Source organism: Pseudopipra pipra, chromosome 9 (assembly GCF_036250125.1).
Source record: "Pseudopipra pipra isolate bDixPip1 chromosome 9, bDixPip1.hap1, whole genome shotgun sequence".
Lineage (NCBI taxonomy): Eukaryota > Metazoa > Chordata > Aves > Passeriformes > Pipridae > Pseudopipra > Pseudopipra pipra.
The window spans coordinates 15,852,605-15,868,675 of NC_087557.1; the positions used below are offsets into that span (position 1 = coordinate 15,852,605).

The 16,071-nt window shown below is 37.0% G+C and overlaps 1 protein-coding gene across 1 annotated transcript in view; it reads right to left on the bottom strand.

The window, feature by feature from the left end:
* The window catches only part of PKN2 (protein kinase N2), a 54,805-nt gene that overhangs the window by 26,436 nt on the left and 12,298 nt on the right, over positions 1–16,071 (bottom strand). The window contains exon 2 of the mRNA XM_064664793.1: positions 3,915–4,215. Coding sequence (XP_064520863.1) covers positions 3,915–4,215 — 301 coding nt within the window. The remainder of the gene's footprint in view (positions 1–3,914; positions 4,216–16,071) is intronic.

Here is a 16,071-nt window from a genome sequence, read left to right on the forward strand (position 1 = left end):
TACTGGTATTCTACACTAAGGTTCCCAAAAGTTACCATGAAATTCCTGTGCATATGAGTCTTGTAGGTGGAGTCTGCTGTCTAAGAAGTCACTACCTATGTCAATTTTGTTGCTGCCTCTACCAATTTGCAGTAATTGGTGTTATATGGACACTGGTGTCTGACAGATTAACCTAGTCATTTGTAGGGACAAAAAATCTCCCTCACTCCCCTGTCAGCTAATCACATTCTTAAAAAAAATAATTTATTTTCTTTGTGATGCCTACAGCCAAATTTGATGTGAAGACGATAGCTTACAAGTTAGTTAGGAGAATGGAAGAAGAGGCACAAACTTGTCTTTTTGAGTTCATGTTCTTCATGTTTTATCCAGTTTCCTCAAATCCCCCAACGTTTTTCTACCATCACACCTTTCTATACACCTTAACTTCAGCTCTATGAGACAAATTAATTTCCCAATGTATAGATTTTCTATGTATTAACTCTATGCCTAATTAAATTGGTCATTTGCTGTAGGAAAGCTATTTCAGTCTTGCACCTCCACTGAACCACATTAAAAACCACAATCTGCACTGCTACTTTTTACACACACAAGAAAAATACCAATTTAATCTGTCTTACTGTGATGTATGTTTTCAAGATACAAAATTTCTTCATCTCTAAAACAGAAGTAATCATCTCCATGTTACATTACATCTCTCAGACTTTCAGCAGTAATGGTCATTAGGCTTGTCCTACTCTTATTGCTGGATTCTGCTTACTTTTAAGTGCTCACCTACAAATTTTAAAATTCCACACCCTTGTATGACTAATACGCTGCATGACAAGGGCAGACTTGGGTACAAAGTCCCATTTCTAAAACGAACTTAGACTCATCAGCAACCCGTAAGGTAAAGTACACCTATGTTATGCTAAAAATTTGTTTCTGAATCACATGCCAAATCTACCCTCACACTCAGTAATACAGCCTTTTGGCAAACCATACTTTTTGGTTAAAGATTAGTACCAATTCTTCAAATAATTGTGAAAATAATTTCCTATGGCATTAAGACTTGGAAAGCCTTCAGCTCTAGGTAAACTACCATAAAAACATCTTGCTTGAAATGGAATGTTACAAAACCACCTTTTTCTACAGTAGATTCGTTAACACTATACTTAATGGTTCAAACATGTATTGATTATGCTGATGACAAAGCAGTTACACCAAAAATTAGTGGTTTGTTTAAAAAGTAATAGAAGTTACTGCTTGATACCATAAGCAACAGTAAGAGTCACAACAGCTTCATGGCACTTTTCAGTTCCAACTTGGGACCACTTTACAAATATATGTTCACACCCACTTTTCAGATATAGGAACAAGGCAAGATTAAATGACTGTTTTAAGTTACCATAATGACCTTTCAACCAGTCAACATAACAAAAAATTTCAGAGTTCAGGCCTGATGAGTCAAAGGGATCATCACCTCAATGTATCTCAATCCTGACTTTGCTACTTAGAACCCACAAAAACCTAAACAATATATTCTGCAAGACAGAATGAAAACCAGGGCCATCCCTGAAAAATACTCAAGTACATAAAGAGAACACAGACCTTGACTCCCACAGCTCTCGTACCCTTCTTTAACTTATTTTCAGCATTCATGATCTGCACAGCCTAAAAATTTCCCATATATTTCCTTCTCTCTTTTAAATAACTTGTTACTAACTGACCAGAAGAAGGTCAAACACGAGCTAAAGTGAAAAGCAGTAACATGGAATAAAGATAACCCCTGGAAACAATGCACTTATTTGGGGAGCTCCCATATTCATCAGTAAATGGTTATTAAATTTACTGCTGATTCCAGCAAAAGCAAGAACTCCTAAACTGAGATACCTGTGACCTCTCCACAGAGGTATCAGAGGTCACACAGGTCAGATGGCAGTGACCTTTAGGGCTATGTGTCTATGTACTTCCTGAATAATGAGTGTGTGTACATACACACATGCACATGCACAGTTTGCATGTCACAGTTTCTATATTACCAACCCTATTTTGCAAAGGCCAAGCTCACTAATACCTTAGGTCAAACCTAAGACTTCATTGTTAAAAATCAGATTACCACCCAGATGACTCGCACCCATTGGTCTCAGGACACACAGAACATTTACTGATAGTGCTCTTCCTCCAAGAACTACTGATTATGAATGAGGAAGAAGACAAGCAATCAAGTTACAAGGCAAACAGTATAAAAGACAGACAATATAAAGATCTCCACAGAATTAATACGTTTTTTCTTGCATATTTCAATAATTAAGACTGTACAACCTATCTAGCAGTAACACTTAGAATGGAACGGAATTTAAAAACATAGTACTAAGAAGTTTAGCACACATCAAAAGCATGTAGAAGCACATAAATTTATCAACCTTGATCTTTTATCCTTTGAACCTCTACTGCACTTCCGAAGACATGCACAATGACAATATTGCTCATTAACTCATTATGATAAGGGTTTTAAAAATGCTACACTGGAAGAAAGAATTTCAACAAGAGCATTTCATGCTCATCCACTTTCTGAGTTCTAGCACTAGACGAATTTTGCGAATTTATGTCTGCACAGATTTTTAATATTTGGTCTATACACAGTTTGTATACCATTTTCTTTCCGTTCCACTCTTCCTGTTCCTTTAAAAGCCACACTACTGTCGACAGTTAGGCAGATTTTCATAAACCTTAGCTGATATGGAACAGAATGCTTTATGCCTACCAAAAGCCCAGTGGCTATCTAAGAAGCACACATTATTGTATTCATTCCCATTTCACGCTGCAGCAACCACTTTGCCTCACTAATTCCAGCTGTGTCCCTGTTCTGCCTCTTGTATCTCGCACAGATCAAAAGCAAAAAAGAGCAGAGAATACAGAGGATACTGTGCAGGCCACCTTGGACCACACATGGACACCTGAACACCTTGGCAGTACGTCACTGGGCCAAATAGTCCTGCCAGTACTTTCCTAAATTCTCATGGTAACCAACCTTCCATCACAGGGACGATGCAGATTTTTGTTCTGCTGCCCCAGCAGCTTCTTTAGGGTTTGCATTCACTTTGCATAAACCCTCAGTGGCTCGTGCACATTTATTAACTTTTTGCCAAGAAGTGTCTGTGCAATGTGAAATCATCAAGCTGGCAGTATCCAGCAGGTCATTCCACAAAGCTGAAAAAGGACTGTTTACTTTCACAACATTCCATCTTAAAATACCAAGCCTGGTATTCTTAAAAAATACATTCAAAATTAGTATTGACTCACTGCCACACCACAGAAAATACTAATTAAAACCATTAACTACAACCATTCTGTGATTCCGTGAAAACAATTTCCAATTGTCTTTAAAATGGTAGCTTTGCTGTGGAAAAGCCTGGAGACTTAACAAATCCTAAGAAGTGTCACTGTAAGAAATGTTTGATAAGTTAGTCAGATAACAGCATAACATAAAAACATTTTCTGAGTTAAGTCTTAAGTTTAAAAAAAAAACACCCAACAAAACTTTCAAGTATAAATGTTGTAGATTTTTCTCCCATAGAATAAAAAGATGCATTAATGCTGATGCCTACAGTGTAAGATGGAGAATGTCACTGGGAGAGCTACTAATATTTGCTTTTATACAGTGACAAGCTATTAGGAAACATTACAGTGACTGAGAAAATACTTTAATACAGTAAGAACTGAAAGTGAAGAACTCACAGTCCATGAAATACAGTGTTCCCTAGAAACTCAAAAGTACTGTACACTCACTTGTGAATCAAAACAAAGAGACATACATAAGTAACAAGCTTGCCAACTATGGATTTGCTCATTCACAGAGCAATTTTTTCCAGTGAAGTGGGGTACAGCTTATCTCAGCTATGAGGAAAAACTGATTTCACAGTAACACATAGTACCTGCAACATCTTCTAGATCCGTTACAACAATGCGCGCATTTAGCTCCTGTAACTTATGATGCAAGTCTTCTAACTTCTTATTTGATTTTTTCAAAATGTTGTCCACATATGCCAAGTTCTTTTTATCTGTTGTGACCTTCCTGAGGTTCTCTGCTCCCTCCTTGATTTTAAGTTCCTTCCTTATTTCCCGCTTGATTTGGTCCTTTATTTCATCCAGCTTCTGCTGTACCATTGTATCTGAGAAGTCCAACTTCTGGCCAGTGCTCACGTTCTCAGAGGTTACAAGACCTTTGGCATCCCCCTAGGAAGAAAAACAGTAACATAACCATCAGGAAACACTGCTTCTGTCAACACATGCCACACACTTAAAGTGACCGGAGCCAGGTCCCTGTGTGCTAAACACTTGCTTTGCAAGAACATTTACGAACTGGGGCTTTACATCAACGTTGACCTAAAGCAACAATCTCACAAGATACTACATGTTCACTGGAGTTACATTTTACAACAGATTTTATATTTAGTGACATCTTTACTATGCCTATTTTTAACACCAAGAGATTTAAATACTTTTGGATTTGTCATGGCTGCTTGCCTGGCAGTTATATGCCCCAGAGCTAATGATTCACATTTGTAATTTTCTAGATTTAATTTGTGTTTTAACAGACCAGATGGATATAGGAAATAAGACTAACTTCTAACAATTATTATCTATGATGAATTTTTATACATTCATTAGAATAGATTCCTTTTAAAGACTGTAAAAAAAAAAAAGAAAAAAACATGGTGTTGTTTTCAGTTGTTTAAAGAAATACTGGCATCTTTACGAAGATTTGTCAAACACATTTGCTAGGGGCTTTTTATTTTTATTTTTTGAAGTTCCTCAAGTAAAGCCTTTCACTTAAAAAAAAATCATAATAATAGCAAAAAAAAAAATCTTGCTTTCTTGTGCAGGCAAGCTAGGCTGAAAAGAAAAAATTGTTGCAGTGGTGAACAGGAGTTGGTGCAGTAAGGGAGCAAGGGATGAAATGCCAGATCCCCAGCAGACAGGAGCTCGTGCTTGTGTCTAGTATGCAATCACATATCACTGAGAAGTAAGAGTACAAAGGGCATGTTATAGAACCTACATCAATAAAAGTCAAAAACAATTAATTACACAAGTGACAGAATTTCCTCTGTCTTATACAGGGACCCTGGACACTGAGTAGACATTGGGTCCTACCCAGAAGTCCCAGGTAGAGCTAAGTGAGTGAAGATTGAAGAAGGGTTCTCCTGAACTTAGAATTTGATCCAGTCCTAATTCAGGATTTATTTAATAAACATGTGGTCTGATTTGCACGTAACTACCCAAGAGACCAAAATTCCAGTAAATTTTCTTAAGCATGATAATGAAATTACTTAGACTTCAGAAAAATTGGGTGGACAGTAAGGTATTTGAAGGGGTAATTAAAATTTTGAATGTTTTTGCTGTAAAATTAGTTGTTATCACTATCTGTTGTTGTAAAAAGTAACAATACAACAGAGTAAACAGTAGAAGAAAACATTTGGGAAGCAGTTCAAGGAGGACAGCAGCAGCTAATAAACTGAAGAATGTCCAGAACATGTAATCACTAGAGATAGTCCACAGTAATTTTGTTTTCAAAAGACAAAAACAAAAGACTCTGGGTCATGAAGGTTGTGCCTGGACCATATAGGACAACAGATAATGCAGGTCAAAGTATTTCAATCTGTGCATGTTGCAGTGATAACTGCCTTCCATAAGCGAGATCCAATCTACTAGTCCTCAGCTATAATTTTATAAGTTTCCTGAATCTCTCATTAAAACATTTCTACCCACAGCTGCTACTTTTAGTACAAAAAGTTAACAGCTCAAGGATTCTTAAGTATTAAAAGCAGTCAGAAGCACTATCTTGCCATAGAATTTGACTATCAGTAAGAAAGACAAGAAGTAAGCAATGTAGAAATGACAAACTGAGTGAGAAACAAAAGGGAAAAAAACCCATGCAAATTTACTTTAAGTTAACTTGTGAGTGCATTTCTCTGTGCAGATTAAAATAAATAATTATGCATATGTAGAGAGGCTATTAATAGTTGGACTGGGAAATACATGACACTGTTTCCATATATGGGCATATAAAAAGAATCAACTTTCTTTTAATTAGAATAATCAATAGCAATGAGCAACTAGTAAAAGGTGCATATCCACAATGAAGGAAACCATGTGTTGAGTATTTTGTTCTGAGAAAAAACTGAAACTGAAAATAAAATAATATAGCAACTGTATGGCAAACTATTTGTTTAGGCAGTAAACATATTCAAATTAGATTAAGATCTTTGATTTCCCTGTTTTTCTAACATATAAAAATTTCAGATGTAGAAAAAGAGCATCAAGATTCGCAAACTACTATACAGCCTTTAAAAACAGAGATAAAAAAAAATTTGCAAATAAAAAGTATGTATTTTTAAACCATAATCCTTTGTGCCTGTTCTGCAGCTTCCTAGAAATAAATTCATCCTCTACCCCCTCGAAGTAGGATATTACACTTTCCAAAGTTCAGAGAAGGAAGATAAACAATAAATGGAAATAAAAAACCCCAAACCAAATCCCAACAAAACCACCAAACCCCACCCCAAACCCAAAAGAAAACCTTTATTCTGTGTTTCAATAGCACCTGAAGTATGCTAAAATTATGCCAAGAATGCACACTTCTCAAACAGAACAATGTAATTAAAATATAAATAATTCAGAAATATTCTTCACTAGGGTTTACCAAAGAGACTTCAGTTAATTGTTAATCTGTTGAACAATAACGTATTTTGTTACAGGGGAGGTTTTTATCCCTCTACAAGCCCTACATCCCATCTGTTAAAGGGATGTTATGTTCTTCCATAAACAGGTTTTTGGAGCCCTTGTTCCAAATATAGTCTCTGGCAAGTCTTCAATAAAATTAGATCTTCATGATCATTAGTAATTTGCCTTCCAAATTTGCAGTAATTGAGTTAAAGTTCTCCTCAGCCTAAGCAGTCTTAGCAGCATCTTTGTCCCTGGACCTAAGAGTTTCAGGATACAGAGCTGTCTTCTTCAATCTGCTTCTAAGAAAGCTGAGAGTTAACACTGGATACCAACACTGGAAGCTAGTCACACTGCCTGTGCATTTAAACAATCATCTTTAAATCCCCCCAAAGGCCACAGATGATACTCCTTCAGTCTCTCCTAACATTCCAAGTTAATGATACTTTTGAGCAAAAAGTACTCTCTCACCTAGTTACCCAGACATGTCACCTGGCACAAAGGTCACTGTGAAATAAATTCTTCCAAGGAGGCAACTGTGCCCCCAGTGACCCCTGTGACCCTTGAAGGTCACTGTGAATGCAGAGCAAGAATGTGTTCTGCAATGTGAAGCTGTTCTGGGCCTGTTGATGAGTCTGCGCTGACGAGTTTTGCTGCCGGGATGCAGCAAAGCTTTGAGACAGATCCTCACAGTGCAGAGATGAGCAGCCTCAAAAGCATTTAAAATGGAGACAATGCCCACACTGGCACAACTGGACAGAATGTCTAATAGCTGAGTAAGAGAAATGAGGTAGGATTTTTTCTTTAAGAAAAGCACCTCCCGGAACTCCAAACTCAAAAATACTCTTTTTAAACTGAAGTGACTTAAAATACAGGATATTCCAGCTTTATTTGATGACATCCTATTACAAGTCTCTTGTTAGAGCTGAATATTCTTTCAAAAAATTATTTTCCCCACTTGGATAAACTCCCTCCCAGGCTGAGCCTCACGTCCTTTAGGCTGTAGGTGTTCTGTCCCCTGAACCTGAAAATTAAATCTGTTAAGGGAAACAACAGCTGGAGGCAGGGCCCAAGTCCTTTCCTTTGCACTGTTCAAGCAGGCAGGGTGCAAAGACAGGAGAAATCATTCACATTCTCTGTGTCAAGAAGCCATCACTGAATTTTGCCCAGCTCCTTCCTTTACTCTCCCTCTCAGAATCACTTAACATAAAATATTTTAAGAGTGGAAATGCTCCGAACAGATAATGACTAAACCACTCCTGCTGGCAAAACAGAGAACAGGCCTCATTGCTTTAAAATCCAAGACAAAAGAATGGGCAGCCAGTTATTGATTCTCAGTTTCTTTTTAAATTCTGGTAGTGTTTTGACTGCTGGTTAGAAGAGAAGGGCCAGTCTTTGCTGGGAGGTCCCAACACTGGACTACTCGGCACAGCAGCTGCTGGTGACCCAGGTCTCGGCCTGAGCAGCAGAGAAGGGCAGCATCGCCCACCCAGCAACTGCAGGCAGCAGTGCACACCTCTGCAGTGGGAAAACACATGTTCGTGAGCCACACCGGGGATTTCTGAAACATTTCAGCACCTAATGAAACCAAAGCTATGTTTATCAAAATAAACTATCAAGGACCACAAATTAGATACTAGTGATTATAAAAAAAAAAAAAAGAAAAACAAAGGAGTCCACATATTCAGCTTTCCCTCTGCAATAGACTCAACCTCACTTCGATTGCTGGCTCAAAACTATCTATTTACATAGATTAACTCAAGATGCCAGCCTTCAATTTCTCTACTCCTGGGAAATGTTTTAAGTATAGTTGCTGAAAATAATGAGTAGTGGTCTGAGCATGTCTTTTAATAATACAGTCTATTCTGGCTGATGTGGTGAAAGCAAGCAGTAATACTGTTTATGAGAACCCATAGGGCACTTACACTTTTGCCTCAGGTCAATTCTGAACCAAATAACTGGTGAAGCAGGTGCCTTGAGATACTGCATCTACCACCCAAAATCCCATTTAATAAAACACCTAAACTGCTGAATGATGGCAAAGGCACTGCTGAACAGAAGAGAGGACCATGAAGCTGAAGATATTAGAGAATCTGCTTAAGTTGTGTAAACTGAATGACTTTGAATTCAAAATGAGATTATCAAACTGCCATCTCTTAGGAAAAAAAAAAGATAATTCTAAAAACCTGGGCATTAATAACTCCCAAAGACTTGCTCCTAAGAGCACAGTACAACTGTACTGTGTTATATCATATATTCAATATAGAGAATATTGACTAGGGCAAGAATTTAGATTGCTGACCTCTGGTAGGAGTTGTTATAGAAAGGTAAGTGGAGCCTTCAAATAGGGCATGCTTAACACCCAATGAGAGTTCATGCACATTATTTACACTTCACTCCAATGTGCTATTAACACACTGAACCTCCCTTTAGAAAAAACCCCAAACCAGACAATATCAAAACTCACAGTAAAATTGCTTATATTTTTTCCTTGAAGTATTGGCATTCTGTTTTTACATGGACTTGAATTTTAGTAACAGTTTCTACAGACAATTAGACAGTAAGAAAACCTGTTTGACAAGTATAGCTAAAATGCTTGGCTATTTAATATAAGCATACTTGTTTTGAATATAAAAATAAGATTTTCATCATTTTCATCTTATGCATGATTAAATTTGTAATTTAATTTTGAAGAGCTGGAATTACAGATTTGGAACTACTATGATTCTTAATATAAATTCTGAATAGTTTTTTAGGATACAAAAAAAAAAGGAGGAAAAGGAAAAAAGTTGCTTTTCTAAGCTAACTGCCAAGGTCCCTGAAGTTCTCTACAGTAATTCCTGAAACTAGAGTAGTCTTTGATTTTAAGAACAATGTTAATCAATTGCAAACTTCCCTTCCCCCCCCGAAGTCATTCATAAAACCAGATGTGACGGCTTGTCTGGATTACTGGAACTACATGGACTATTTCCTCCTGCCCAGAAGCAAATGTGATTGTGGTCAAGATCTCAGCACTCACCAAACGTCAAGAACAAAAAAAAAAACCTTGAAGGCTTAATAGATTTTGGCATTAGTTTGCTGTGCTAACATGTCACAAATCAGGATTTAAATTTAATCTCAGTCACAGTTCTCTGCTTTGTAACAAGAGGCTGTTTAAGGCAGAAATATCCATAGTGCACTGCATTATACGTGGATGGATTCAAGTAGGACACTGATTAAATGGGGTTCAATTCCTGTGAGCAAACAGTGAGTGCCCAGCTATAAGAGATGAAACAGATTTAAAAAAAAAAGAAAAAAGTGTTCCTTAAAATAGGGAGGTCCTCAATCAGCTGGTCCTCTCTGCCCCTCTCTCCCAGTCTGAGCTGTTGTCCTGATGAATACTTCAGGAGGAATGTTTGCTTTTACTCAGGTAACAGCTGCTGGGCTGCAGCACTTGGTCCTCCAGCTCCTCCATGAAAAGCTGTGTGACCCACCCCAGAACACTGCATCTAAACAGGTAACACAATTCCCTGGGGATTCCTTGTTAACTTCCAGGCTTCCAGCCACCAACAATCCCTGATTAGGCCAGCATTTACTAACACAAGGAACATGTCCCCCCCAGAATGTGCTCCAACAGCAGTACAGACTTGCTTACAGAACTGGAAGTTGTGTCCATGCAGTGCTGTGCCAACAGCAGTTAGAGAAAGGGATGTAAGAGAGAGATTTCTTTGCTACAGAAGGGAATGAAAACATTTTAAGAAATGCAGCCTTCAGCTGTTTCTCGTTGTAGCAGCTTCTGCTGGTTTTACATAAGGAGAAGAACCTGCAAAGAGGCTTGCAAAGAAACGTGACATTGAAAGAAAATCCCCACAGTGACCTTTCTCACGATCACAAGGACTTGATGGAGGCTGTGGCACAGCACAGGTGATGAGCACCCAAATCTGAGGTCACAGATGGCTACAGTATCCAAGAAGCGTGACTAGATATTCTGGCAACAGGCATGGTACAAACACTTCAGCAGTTTCCAAGCTTTTATCTGTAACTGGAAGTTCCTACTCCCTGCCAAAAAATTCCAATGGAGTCCAGCATGGTGGAAACAAACCTTAATCCTTCTAGTTACAGATGTGAAAAAGAAACAGCACAATCCCAGTTACAATGAATAGGGCCTGCTGTCATAACCTTTATTAACATGTGTCTGTGAATAAGACCAGCACATGAAACGACGCCTGTAACACCACCACTCCTCCATTCTCTGAGACTTCGCTGGCTTAGTTTTCATTTAGCTTCTCGTAATATATGAGAATAATATACTCAGAAGAAAATTGCATTTTACATAATTAGTACGGTTTCAAGCAGACCACACACATTAGTTGAAACTCTATTAAATATCAAAACATAAACAATCTCTTTCAAGATAGAGGGAAAAAGATTTTATGAACTGTTAATACCACACTGCACACTGAAAATATCACCAATAATGGTGTATCATAAAACTGTGTCAAGAAGACTGAAGTAGTTCAGTCTAAAATGCAGCCTCACCAAGATGCAGATGCATGCAGTCAAAGCACTGAAATGATAATTTCTCATCTAATTCCTGCAACATTATGATAGCATATATTCATAATGTGGTAAATACACACACCCCTCTGGAAGATGAGGAAAGCCAGGTGGATTAAGTGACAGTTCAATAAATGAAAGAGAAGCAAGTTTGAAATATTTTAAGACTAAGTCCCTTAGTCACAGATTCTGAACTGGAGTTGTACACTTACTGGACTGGACTGGGCAGTGAAAATGGACAGGCATCTGTGTCCTACCTCCTACTGCCAACACAGGAATTTCATGCACAAACTTGTTTTGCATTTTCTAAATCTGAACTGGAAAATTTAGTCTTCTTTTGAGACATACTTTGGTGAAAAATTCTTAAGATCCCATAAAAATATGAAGACTGGTAAACAGCAGAGAAATTACTCTTTTTGAGTGTTTAACAGTTTGAGGCTGCTTTAAAATAAGAACCTTTTAAGTTTTAAAATTGATAGCAAATACATGCATTGAAAGGGACTTAGGTATTGGTGAACTTTGGTCTGTTTGTTATTTTAAACACCTTCAAATAAACACAAGAGTTACTGTTTTAATCATGTAAACATCTGCAATTTTCTGTACCATATAAACAACTTTGTCCTAATGGCCTAGAATTACTTCTTGAATATATACAGCATGCACTTTTAAAATAAAGTGTGTATTTTAACATACTTGCCAAATAGTACATATGGATATCCATTTCTTTTAGAAATTAATACACCCATTTTGAATTACTGCTAGAGACTGAAACAACAGGGTGTTTTTTTTTAAGAGAAATTCTTATCACTAGACTTGTCTCAGTTTGACTTGATTGATTCCTCTCTAGTTACATTAAGCTCAATTTTGGTGCAAGAAATTGTTTTATGGCTTTGAAATACTTCAAGTCCAACATGACTTACTCAAGAAACAGAACTATCTAAGATAAAGCTAAGGTCATGCAAATGTTGAGTGGAGAATTTGCCTCTAAGTACTAATAATACAGAAACTAGTAATCTGTCCCCAAGACAGAAACACTCTCCCCCTTCCCCATACTAGTTTCAGCATATCTGTGGAAGTGTGTGTTAAAGTAAACACCTAAACTCAAGGATTTCTGCTGCTACAGAAAGTAAATTTTTTATGTTATCCCAATATAAATGCTTTCATTGGTTTTTTAAATATAAAATATGTACCTGGTTTTGTCTAACATTCAGAACAGAATAATATGACATATACAGCTCAAGATGTTTGAAAAAAATATCATTACCTTAACCAAGCTACAAGATGTGATATTTAACTTGGTAGAAGAGATTTTCAAAGGTAGAAAGGTCAAGTCAACAGACATGAGTCACAGTCACACCTTATGACTTCGATAACTCCTCCTCAAACTCAATGCACACTGTACAAAGGTGATAATTTGTTGGGCGTGCATCCAAAAATATACTTACCTTAATGTGAAGTTAACATTGCAACTATACATTTTCAACAGCTGTAATGTTAACATTAAGATAAACGTGTGTGGTCAAACTTCTGCTTGTGAAGGAGTTTTAGTTACTGTGCAGAAATACAAAAATAAAATCTCAAGGAATTCAAACCCCAGCCATTAATACCAACAATCAGGTCCACTTCCATTTGTAAGGTGTTTTTCTTCTATTATGATAAAACTAAATTATATAATAGCTTCTGTTACAAAAGTATTATTATCTAGCTCAGATAATGCAACAGACTGACCATTCTGCTCATCCATAAATCACAATATCAGCAATTGCCACATCTCAAGTGGTGGTACTTCAATGTAACACAGTCTAACTAAACTGCAAGAGAAGAATGCTAAAATGTCTTACCACACAAAGAAGTCATTACAATTGGAACTTCTCTGTTCTTTTAGTGCAGGTTAACAATGAAATGATGTAAAAGAAAGCCTCATCTAATAAACAGGAATTTCTCAATAACACATACAAGTACCAGGACACTGCTAAAGACCAATACACTTCTTTAATCTGAAAAGCACAACAAAGTAGTCTCAGAACCTCCATTTCTGTCATGAATAATTATCAACTGAAAAGAAAAAAACCCCAAACTTCTTTGTTTCTGGCAATTTCAACTTTCAGCACAGACTACTGATGTTAGTCCATTTAACTTTACTATATTTTACAAGAGCTATTTTTAGCCATTGCAAAACTAATGGAAGAGTTGAGAGTCTACATTCCACTGTAATTAAGCCATCACCTTTAGCAGCCAACTATTTTGCACATTATAAATGCAGCAAGACATATCAGAGATAATACTAACATCTGTTTCATGAGGCAAGAGGCCAAGTGGCTAAATACTAGATTCTTGTGAAGGAACCAGACTTTTTTGCTTTCTAGGACTTTGCAACAGTGGTTTTACCACAGCTTATGGGTTTCCCAGCCTGATACCTGAATCTGTTATTACAGGAAAGGGATGAATGTTTGTATTTATACCAAGGAGCTATGCTATATTCTAGGATTGAGAACCCTTTCTCAGTACTTTGGGTTATTATATCTGAAGTTACTGAATTTCACAGCCTATACTCCACCCAGCTGGAAATCCTGCTCCTACTTTCACCTCCAGCAGTAAAAGAAGGATGGGAAAGTCTCCTTAAATCCTTTCCTCATCTTTTACAGGTGGTCAGTAGAAAAGATCACTTTTTCCTACTGGGGCTGCCACACCCAAAATTCCATTTGCAGAGATGCAGGCATCTCATTCCATGCCTTTCCAGTAAAAGTTTATGGATGAACACAGAGTTATTTATGGAAGCATTACTTCACATCCCCATTTGTCTGAGACTTCTACAGAGCATCACTGATGTATGCTGTGATACATCTGAATAGTGTTTTTGCAATCCTTCTTTCTCTGGCCCTTAGAATATGGCAGAAAATTTCTCATTGGCTCTTAATGTCCATTTTCTATTTAAGAATTCCCTAGGCATTATAGAATCATGAAGAAATAGAACCCTGTCTTAAACTACACCAGAAGCCAAAAGAAAATTGCCTGACTTTACTGCTTTACATACAACAGCAATGAAAAAGAGGCAGGTGATTTCATTTACTATATGGATTACAAAAAGTTCTTAATATGTTTACATTTCTAAATACAAATCTGCTTAAAGTTTTGGTTTTAAAAACTTTCTACATTTTCTTAGTTTTTAGGAGCCCTGATCCCCTACTGACTGCAATACAGTACTCTAATTAAATCTACTTTCTTATGACCCAAAATGAACATCTGACTTATATATGAAGTTTGCAGTGAAAAGTGTTGAAAAAAGTCTAGGATTTTAGCAAAGGATTGCCTAATGCATATTTAACAAGTTTTATTTTTTATGTTCAGTCTCAGCACCATCTCCCAAGTAAGCTGTTTCCTGTTTTGCACAGGTACTTGCATAGGACTCTTTTCCATCTAGCTCTTGTCATCAGCACAGTTTCAATATCAGTTAAATAGAAAATGGGAAGCATCGGTTTCAAAATAACCAATGCACCCATGAGACCTGTAACATAACAGATATAAAGCAGCACAAACCAGCTTTTCAATGCATCATGTACAGACATACCTACAAAACTAAATCTTACAGGATATTCTATAAACCCAAGTATACATATCAATGGCAAAAAGTTCTCACCTTACAATTGCATTAAATTAGGGGAATGATATGTTATTTTTTATACTGCTGAGCATTCAGAAAACCCACAATGAGGTATACTTGTTAGTGACCTCAATACCCTTCCTTTTTCAGAGAAGGGAAGGTTACACATGCATTCTATATGTTTTCCAGCACCAACCATGTGAATGGAATCTTGAATGTGTTATGTAATCTCTGTATATCCTAAATTGACCTATTTTTGAATATTAAAAGCCTCACTCTGTTTTACAGGGCACATATGAACAGTAGTTTTCCCACACACTTACAATTTCAAAAAACGTCCTAGCAATATTTGTTGCCAATATTCCAGTGTAACTGATTTTGGTATGCTCATAACTTTCAAGGCATTCTTCTTCAAGGCTAAAAGTTTTCCACTTCATTTCAGCTCAGAAGCATTTCAGTTAGCAGCCTGAGAAAAACCTTTAGGTAGTAACAGAAACTGTAGCATCAAAACTGTGGTAAATAGAAGCAGATTATTCTGCTTTATCAATAACCAAGAGCTACAAAAAAAATACTTTAGATATGACATTCAGCAAAACCTTCATGAAGAAGTCCTTTAAGCTAAAGAAAGAAAGTACTGCAGTCAGAAGCTATTTATGGTTGAAGTTTAACCTGCTGCATTCCCAAGAGTATCTACAATGTATTCCTCTATAATGAGCTATCTAATCTAAGGCAGCTCATCTTTAGGAGACAAAAATATACAAACTAACTTTTGACTGAAAAATACCAGCAGGAAGGTAACTTCTACTTGATGAAAGAGACCCATATATGCTGACAGAAATTTACAATTTGGTTGGGGCTATTTCCTAGCTGTATTTGAAGAGGGTGATTGTGAGTGGGTGGGGTGTGTTCTTTTGATGCTCTCTCAAGCATTCTATTAAAGATGTCAAGAGTCACAGGATAAAAATAAAAATCAGTCTCTATAATAAAAAAAGAAATTAAACTACGCAAAAATAAAGTACAGTCCCAATCTGTCCACACCATTTTCCAAACTAAGATACTATATTTAGATCAGGCTACCATCCTCTCAACTCTAAACTTTCCTGGCCTCTCTGAGCATTACTTGTTTCTTTTTCATGCCCTTCCCACTGTTTTACCTCATCAGGACACAATGAACTAGCATGATTGCTTCTAGGCACAAGCTCTCCCCATTTTCTGAAGATGCCAGAACCACA